This window comes from Myotis lucifugus, unplaced genomic scaffold (genome assembly GCF_000147115.1).
Source record: "Myotis lucifugus unplaced genomic scaffold, Myoluc2.0 scaffold_98, whole genome shotgun sequence".
NCBI lineage: Eukaryota > Metazoa > Chordata > Mammalia > Chiroptera > Vespertilionidae > Myotis > Myotis lucifugus.
This window is the reverse complement of record NW_005871146.1, coordinates 1,139,238-1,149,075: the sequence shown is the minus strand read 5'-3', so window position 1 is coordinate 1,149,075 and position 9,838 is coordinate 1,139,238. Positions and strand designations below refer to the sequence as shown.

The window sequence follows — 9,838 nt, the reverse complement described above, 5'->3', positions numbered from 1 at the left end:
AGTAACTTGAGCAATGAAATGAAAGATCACGCATCTGTCAGTAAACGGATTGATGAAGCTACTTCAATCAGGTTGTCAGGCACGTCTGGGGAGAACAGCAGCTGGTTGATTCGAGACAACCATGGAGCAAGCCCTTCACACCGAGGCTGGGAATTTCATTTTTAGAGCACAGAGATATCTCCTTTCGCCACCTCTTCCTGTGGTAATTGAATGCAAGGCACATCCCCTTTGCTGCCGTCCTTTTGTTCCTACACACAATCCAAGAAGCCAAGAAAACCTAGTGCCAGAGCTCAAACCCTGGGCCTGGAGGGCCTCTGCCCTCCTCGCTGGCCCCCAGCAGCCGGCAGCAGCACCCTCGCCTGCACCTGCCGCGCGGGCTGCAGCCAGGCGGAGGGGAGAGAGCGAGGGAGCGAGCGCTGGAGGGGCCGGGCCGGGCGGCGCAGCGCAGCGCCCACCAGCGGAGAGGCTGCCGCCTTGGCCCCAAGGGACAGCGGGGAGGGTGGAGCACGGGGAGGGGGCGGGGAGGAGTCGGGAGCAGCTGCGCGGCGGTCTCCAGGGGGAGCCAAGGTATAAGGGCGGGCCCTGCATCGCCCCAAGCATCCTTTCCCCTCTGGACCCCGCCCGCCCGCGCACAGCCTGGCTCTCGGCTGCTCTTGCCTGGTGTGACTTCTTTGTGCTGTGTTTTCTGCCTGCGCCTCATCTCTGCAGGACCTGTTCGTCCTTCTTCGGGCTATAAAAAGGCAGATGATGAGATGTCCCGGACCACGTCTGTTGGAGACCAGCTGGAGACACCAGCCCGCACCATTTACCTCAACCAACCGCATCTCAACAAATTCCGTGACAACCAGATCAGGTAAGAGAAGGCGGCCCAGAGACCAAGAAGCAGTGAATTCACAGCTGGGATGGGGCTCACCTTACTCTTGTTAGCTTTACTATGCACCTAGCCAGCCCCCACCCCTGTCTGCTTCCTCCAGCCCCTTACACTACCCTCCCCCTCCCTTCCCCTAGAGCCAGCAGTCTACACCTGCTTTTCCAATGGGGTCATATGTATTTAGCCTTCACTTTTCTCTCCTTTGCATCTATTCCTTGCTTAGGCAATGTGAGTCCCAAGGAAGTTTTTATTCAAAATGAGGTCTCTTATTTTTCATCCCTGAACTCCTTCCAAGAACCACCCCCGGCACCCCAAATCCTGTTTTAATAGAGTTGATAACTCTTAGCAATTTACAGACCATAGTGTGGGGATCTGCTTTATAAAGGAATCCCACAGGTCAGAAGGACTCACATTCAACTCTAAATGGCCCAGGACATTTATTAAGAGGTCTTTATTTGCTGGGAAACTTTGCCCAGAGTTAGCAAAAAGATGAATGGAAGCTAGCGTGTGTCTACTATTTGCTGCCCACTGTGTCAGATGCTTTAGCTATACTAGCTTTATAAATCCTCATAACCTCCTGTGGAAGGCATTATTACAATAAGATCAGGAAACCGAGATAGCAAGGCATTAAATAATGTATCTATGGTCATATAGCCACTGAATGGCAGAGCTGGAAATAGAACCCAGTCTGTCTGACTACTACGGCTCAAATTCTTTCTGCTGTGCAAAGCTAGATCATTAGGCACAGGTGTTAACACGTTTTCAAATTTCATTAAATTTTTAGGCTTAGATAACATTATCTCTGCGAGTGACTTCAAAGGATGTAGTTCTGTGAGTGGCTCAGAATACCAAGTTCAGGTGTAGAGAAGTTAAGTGATTGGTCAGGTTACACATAGATTATTGACAAACCTGAATTCCAATTCAGTGTTCTTTCTAGAAAGCTCTGGCTAAAACTTTGCTGTTGTTATATGTTTTAAATATTCCACTATAGCAGTAGCACTTGTATAGGCTGCTTAGCCTGACATCTTTATTTAGAAACAATTGGCTGTTGGACATTAATGTAGCTTGATAGGATTTGGAATAGAATAATGGTGCATATTACATGGACTTGATACCTTCATTTATTAAGAGAATGTTAGATTATCCTGGCTTTATTTTGGGTTTTAAGAATGATCATTGGGACATTGTATACTTAAAAGTGTAGCTTAGAAGAATAGCTGAGGCCAAATTCAAATAATGAGTGGCTTGGTTTAAGTTACAGAGCATCAGCCACAATGAGTTACCATTTCACACACTAGGATAGCTCTAACCAAAAGGACAATAACAACTGTTGATGAGGATATGGAGAAATTGGAATCTCCATACATTGCTGCTGGAAATGAAATATGGTGTAGCTACTTTGGATAACAGTTTGGCAGTTCCTCAAAAGGGTAAATGTAAAGTTACCATATGATCCAGTAATTCTACTTCTAGGTTTAAATAACAAAGAGAAATGAAAACATGTCCATGCAAAAACTATACACAAATGTTCAAAAATGTTCATAGCAGCATTGTTCATAATAGTAAAAAAGTGGAAACAATTAAAATGTCTATCAACTGATGAACGAATGAATAAAATGTGGTATAGCCATACAATGGAGTATTATTTGATCATAAAAGGAATTAAGTAGTGATATACGCTACGACATGGGTGAACCTTGAAAACATGCTAAGTGAAAGAAGCCAGTAACAAAAGGCCTCATATTACAGGCATGCCCCGGAGATGTTGTGGGTTCAGTCTGGACCACCACTATAAGTGATTAAGTATTACAATAAAATGAGTCCTAATATTTTTGCTGGCAGAGGTTCTTGTCTTCAATTAGTAAAAGACATAACATCTGTGGAATGTAATAAAGCAAAGTGCATTAACACGAGGTGTGCTTTTATATGATTTCATTTATAAGAAATACCCAGAAGAGGGAGAGATCAACCAAAGGACTTGTATGCATGCATATAAGCATAACCAATGGACACAGACACCAGGGAGGGGAGGGTGAGGGCATGAATGAGGGATAAGGACACATATGTAATACCTTAATCAATAAAAAAAAAACCCCAGAGAAAAGAAATACCCAGAAGAGGCAAATCTATTGAAACAGAAGATAGTTTAGTGGTTCCTAGGGCTGGGTAAGGAGGAATGACTGGTAATGTATGTCAAGTTTCATTTGGGGCGATGGTCACACAACTTGTATGAAAATATTTGAAATCATTTAGAATCCTGTACTGCCAATATAGTTCCATTTCCTTATACCTTCTATGTTTCTATTGAATGACTTTTAAAAAGATGAAATTTCGCCCTACCTGGTTAGGCTCAGTGGATAGATCATTGGCCTGTGGACTGAAGGGTCCTGAGTTGATTCTGGTAAAGGGCACATGCCCAGGTTGCGGGCTCGATACCCAGTAGGGGGCGTGCAGGAGGCAGCCAATCAATGATTCTCTCTCATCATTGATGTTTCTGTCTCTCTCTCCCTTTCCCTCTCTCTCTGAAATTAATCCTATATAATAAAGAGGTAATATGCAAATTGACTGTCACGCCCTCACACAAGATGGCCGCGCCCATGTGGTCACAAGATGGCCGCCACAAGATGGCCAGCAGGGGAGGGCAGTTGTGGGCGATCAGGCCAGCAGGGGAGGGCAGTTAGGGGTGACTGGGCCGGCAGGGGAGGGCAGTTGGGGGGGACCAGGCCTGCAGGGCAGGGCAGTTAGGGGCGATCAGGTTGGCAGGGGAGTAGTTAGGCATGATCAGGCTGGCAGGGGAGTGGTTAGGGGCAATCAGGCAGGCAGGCAGGCGAGCACTTGGGAGCCAGCAGTCCCGGATTGTGAGAGGGATATCCAACTGCCCACAGGGATCGAGCCTAAACTGGCAGTCGGACATCCCCCGAGGGGTCTCAGATTGGAGAAGGTGCTGGATGGACTGAGGGACAACCCCCCACAGTGCACGAATTTTCTGCACCGGGCCTCTAGTAAAAATATATTAAAAAAAATAAAAAGCTAAAATTTCTTTGTAAAAAGATTTATACTGTATAAGGATATGGAATTGAAGAGTCACTTTTTAAAAAAAATATATTTTAATTTTTACAGAGAGGAAGGGAGAGGGATAGAGAGTTAGAAACATCGATGAGAGAGAAACACCAATCAGCTGCCTCCTGCACACTCCCCTCTGGGGACGTACCTGCAACCAAGGTACATGCCCCTGACCAGAATCAAATCTGGGACCCTTGAGTCCGCAGGCCAACACTCTATCCACTGAGCCAAACCGGTAGGGCCACGTTTCTTTTTTTAACTATAGAATATTTTCATAAAATATTTTGAAAATACCTTAGTAATATTTTTGCTTAGTTTCTATTTAATTTTGATATCCATTTGTGCATACTTAAATCTGGGAGAATGAAATAAGGGTCTTTGTTTTTCTCTAAATTCTCTAGTTTCCATGGAAAATGGAGATTTTTAAAAGCCTTGGAAAAGGGGCCTCACAATCTGTTTGTAACCAAGACTCAAAGTGATTTTTGAGACTGATTTTATTATTAATCAGAGAGATTTCAAGTGGCTACCTGTTTTACAGTTTGATTTGTACTTGTTTGAGGTGGGGAGAAATCAATATGGGAATGTACAGGTTGGCTAGGAATAAAGTAGGTAGATATAAATTATTCTATTTAAAGCGTTGTGTAAGTGAATAATTGAATTAGTTGACATGTAGTAAATATTAAAATTTATAGAATTTCTGAGCTCATCACTTAAACTATGAGCATAAATTTCAGAATGTACTGAATAGGATCCAAGAAATTAAAATGTGCCCCCTGCTGTTCTGTAAAATGGCTTTTGAATATTTGTTTCACCTCAACTGTATATTTAAATAGGAATTGCTAATGGTGATGTGACTTATAGTTTATTAAGGGTTTTATTATAAAGCTTCTTGGCATTATAGTTTAAGGATTTTATAAAAATGGTAAGCCACATTATTTTAGCACTTTCATATTGCTGAAGTCAAGTTTCATAAAAATATTGATTTTTAAAAATGAGTCTTTTTAATGTTTGCTAAAAGTTGATGACGTTATTAAAAGGAGTGTTTTCATAAAAGGGAGTCGATAAAGTTTTTTTCCCTTAATATAATTTTTCTTGAGAAAAGATTAATGTTTTTTGTTTGTTTGTTTTTTTGGAGGCTGGGCATGGAGTGTTTATCCCAGATTGTTTGCTTCTAAATTGAGCTTTTTGAAGAGAAGGGACCACGTGTGACGATGAGGCTAATGCTAATTCATGGAATTAGTTGGAAGCTATCCACCCCAGGATAGGGCAGTTTTCTCACTTACCTTCCCCACTCCAGTCACTTTCTGGCTTGGAACTGTGAGGATCATGGCAGTTGCTTGTGCCTACTATCATGAGCAACTGGCATTTTGAATTCAAGGAAGGTATCAAAGTTTGCTAAAGACAGAGGTGGCTGCTGGGTGTCGGAGGAGGTCAGTGAGGGTTGGTGTGATAAATTCAGGACAAGAAATAAAGCTCTAGAGTTAATGTTTGGACTAGTGTATCCAAGAAAGAGGCTGGGCCTGGTGAGTAGGAGCAAGAAGGTCACCAGAGATGGTTGACTATAGCCTATAGGGGAATGGGTAACCTGGTAATTCCAAATTCCAAGCAATTCCTTGAAATTCTGGCAGTGTCTATGCCATGGAAATGATGTCGCCGACACTGAAAATAATGTTTGGTCTGAAGCTGTGGCAAGTTGAAGTTTTCAATGAGAAACTTCATTATCATAATTACGGAGAAGTATGACATGGTCTTTTTCTCCTAGGCATTAATTTTCCAGGATCTTGAGAACAATAATAACTTTCTTCATGCTCTAGGAATAGTGATTAATGGAGTATTGCAAAGTACATATACTTGTCAAGGATGATATTATATGTCTACCTAACAAGGTCCCTTTTTCCTGAAGTATACAATATCTTCTTTTAAATATTTCTACAGCTTTATTGAAATATAGTTCACCCATCTAAAGTGTACAGTTCAGTTGTTTTTAGTACATTCACAGAATTGTAAAACAGCATCACAGTTAATTTGAGAACATTTTCATGGCTTTCAGAAGAAGTCTGTGCCTTTAGCTGTCATCTCCCTGCCCTTTCCTCCCCCAGCTCTAAGCAACCACTGCTCTATTTCATATCTCTATATATCTCCCCCTTTTGGATCTTTCCTATGAATGATATAATTTCATTTTAAGTGTTTTAAGTTAAATATTAAATGTGTATAAAAAGCTTGCGATTTAGAGACACCTGGTGGCAAATCTTTAATTTTAAATGTGTTATGTTAAACTTTTTTTTTTCCAGAAAATATCTTGAAATAACTTACCGGAATATTTATGAAATCCTGATCAGGCGTATGCAGTTTTTTATGTGATTATCATATGCCATTGAAATAGTGACTCTCAGGGCTGTAAGGCTGTTTTCTTCTGTGTTTGAAATGAGGTCTTCAAAGCATTAGGGATGTTGATTGATAGTAGTTTTGAATGAGTCATTGGTTTCAGGTAGGAGTTTTAACTAGCAAAAGCCTGCATTAAAACAATCACTTGAATTTGGTCATACTATTGCATTTTTTCAGGGTGGGTTGACTTAAAGGAAAGTTGATTTGTAGGAATATTTTGTTGGTTTTGCCAGGAGAAGTTTAAAATCGAGTTTTGCCTTTGTAGAAGGGGAGCTGAGCATGTGTGCCAACTTTACAGTATTGTCGTTTTATAAGATTACTAGAGGCCTGGTGCACAGGTGGGGTCCCTCAGCCTGGCTGGTGATCGGGGTCATCGGGGCTGTCTCACCCAGTCCTGATCCGGGCCTATCCCAGGGGGAGGGACTGCGGGAGGTTGGCTGTGGGAGCGCACTGACCACCAGGGGCAGCTCCTGCATTGAGCGTCTGCTCCCTGATTGTCAGTGTGTGTCATAGCGACCAGTCGACTGGTCATTTGGTCGACCAGTTGTAATGGTCACTTAGGCTTTTATATGTATAGATTCTGGGATCCTAATGTCAAGAGGGCATTTCTGTCTTGAGGAATGAGGAGAAATCATCTTTAAAAACCAGTTTGTACATAAATAGTGGTGATAGATGACATGTGTAATTCGATAACTAACATTACCAAGTGCACTAAGGAGGAATGATTCTCCTTTAAGTGTTTAAAGCTGCAGAGTTTAGGTAGGATCTGGTCTTAATACTTAGGTTACTTCCAACTTAAAAAATAACACAAAGATCTGAGAAATAGTCATAACTTCCTTTTGATTCATGCAAAGACCAGTGTTTTAAAAACTAAGGTTTACATATCTCAAGGTTGGCAAAGGTAAATGTGTATAAAAGTCCTAATCAAGAGTAATTGGTTATGTTGAAAGCATTCCAGTTACCTACCTTAAAACAGCCTCAAGATTTTCTTCTGTGTACACTGTTTTTATTTATCTGTTTGTTTATATATTTTAAGAAAATTGTATGTATTTAAGGTGTACACCATGGTGATTTTATATATATACATATAGTGAAATACTACAGTGAAGCTAATTAACATATAATCTCCTCACACAGTTACCATTCACTATTTTTAAATTAGAGGCAGATATACTTGGTTAATCTCCAAGCCACCAACTGCTGTTGTCCTGTATTTTCTGATCATGAATGTCACAGCATATTGAGAGTCCTTAATTTATACATACCAGCAGCAATTAATGCCATAGGAGATTCTTGTAATCAGAACTTTTATCAGGGTTACACGCCTGGACAAGGCTTTTGAGGCATTCTGCAGATAAAGATATGTAAATCGGGGGACCTTCAGCACTCAGTGTTTCAGGTAACCATTAAACACACGAGCTTTCTTGAAATGTATTTTTAGAAACAGAAAAGCATGTTAGCCTTGGGCCAGTTTTGTATTTGATGTTTCCAAGGAAATAGCAGATGTTTAGGACAGACTCGTGCGGTGGTGTCTTTATCAAGTTGACTTTTGTAGGAGGTAGATGTGGAGCATATCAATCCATTCCCATTTATGAAAACAGGTAAAGGCGTTTGATTTGAGAGGTCTAGTCAGTAAACTTATTCCCCCTCTCCCTTGTTCCCATATTTTATTAACTCTTACTGTCTTCCGTGAACTTGTGAGCACTTCTGAATCTTCCGGATAAAAAGAATTAAGTATCAGGATTTGTGAAAAACACAAGTTGACATTTAACCAGGAGGACACCAAGGAGATATGACAGTGTCAGTTCTGAATCAGATCTCAGGATAGAAAACATACATTGGTGGAAAAACTGGTGAACTTAGAATACACTCTGCAGGTGGAGTAGTATTGTGCCGACATTGTTTCATCAGTTTTCACCATCTTACCTTGGCAGTACAAGATATAAACATGATATAGAACATTAACATTGTGGGGAAACCTGCTGAAGAGGTGTGGCAACTCTGTGCCATTTTTGTAGCTTTTTTTAAGTATAAACTTACCTTAAAATAAAAGTATTTTAACAATTAACTGAAAGTATCTAGGAGAGCAGGAACTAAATGCTAACCTCATTTGGCTTTCTGTTGGGTGCTTTGGGATATGTTTGGGTCCTTTACTGGAGACAGACATGATTTTGAGTGGCTGATAGTCAATGGAGACTGCACCAGTATCTCCACATGGTTGTCATGCTAGGTAGGTGGAAAAATACTTACCCTCTGGGTACTAAACAACATTCCCTTAGATGGCAACACCAAGAGTTTGTTTGCTTAGTGCAGTGGTTCTCAACTTTCCTAATGCCGCTACCCTTTACTACAGTTCCTCATGTTGTGGTGACCCCAACCATAAAATTATTTTCGTTGCTACTTCATAACTGTAATTTTGCTACTGTTATGAATCGTAATGTAATATCTGATATGCAGGATGTATTTTCATTGTTACAAATTGAACATAATTAAAGCATAGTGATTAATCACAAAAACAATATGTAATTATATATGTGTTTTCCGATGGTCTTAGGCGCCCCTGTGAAAGGGTCATTTGACCCCCAAAGGGGTTGTGACCCACAGGTTGAGAACCGCTGGCTTAGTGTCTGATCTAGTTATATAGAAAAAGTAGGCAGCTACATGGACTGTAGAAAATTCTGTGGTCAGAGTTTAGTCATGTGAGCTTTTGTGTAGTTATCTAGAAAGTAGCATCTAAGTGTGTATTCTACTTACGGCTGAGCCATTCAACAGCAAAAGCTGACTCGGAAATGCTACTCAGCAACCCTTTCAAGAGGGACAATGCCGAGAGAGAACAAAAGAAACATGACCATTGTTGGGATGCAGGGATGTTCTACAGAGAAATTTCCTGAAATCTATGAGGTTGGGTTTGATCATTTAAATGCTAAGCTATCCTTTTCTCTGAAATGAAGTCAGCTCTTAAAACTTAAATCCTGGTATTTAGCTACCCTTACTATTTTATATTATAGTTAAAAAGCAATTTGGGGTTGAGTTTGGGATGCTGCTGGTCATTCTGAGGGATTTTTCTCTATAGATCTTCAATATCTGTTACATGCACTATCATTCCAAAGGTTACTGGAGAGTGTCGGGGTTTCAGCTTCTAGCTCTGCCCAAGACATTAGCTGGAGGGAGAGTGGGCCTGGCTCTGTCACGTAAGTGCTGTATCTTTCATCAGTGGTCTCCAAATTTTTTGATCACATGTTCTATCAGTATGACTTTTTACCATGAACCTTTAATATGTATATTTAAATATCTGTATAGATGTGTCACTATCATTACTTACTATCTTAAGACCCAAAATGTATTTACCAAGATTCTCAGTTAAGAATCATGGATGATAACCCATATTATTAATAGTCTTCTTGATTATTTTGAATGTTTTTGGCTGATTTATCACATTTTTTAAAAAGTATAATTTTATTGATTTCAGAAAGGAAGGGAGAGGAGAGCGAATTAGAAACATCAATGATGAGAGAGACT

At 40.7% G+C, this 9,838-nt stretch overlaps 1 protein-coding gene across 3 annotated transcripts in view; it reads left to right on the top strand.

The window, feature by feature from the left end:
- The first annotated feature begins 560 nt into the window (after window positions 1-560).
- The window catches only part of ATP8A2 (ATPase phospholipid transporting 8A2), a 547,249-nt gene continuing 537,971 nt past the window's right edge, over window positions 561-9,838 (top strand). Inside the window, exons 1-2 of one of the 3 annotated variants that reach the window (XM_023756696.1) lie at window positions 561-567; window positions 709-853. In XM_023756696.1, the coding sequence (XP_023612464.1) occupies window positions 753-853 (101 nt within the window). In that variant the 5' untranslated portion in view covers window positions 561-567; window positions 709-752. Of the gene's footprint in view, window positions 568-708; window positions 854-9,838 lie in introns of those variants that run through there. The other 2 variants (XM_023756695.1, XM_023756697.1) reach the window with 2 other exon arrangements.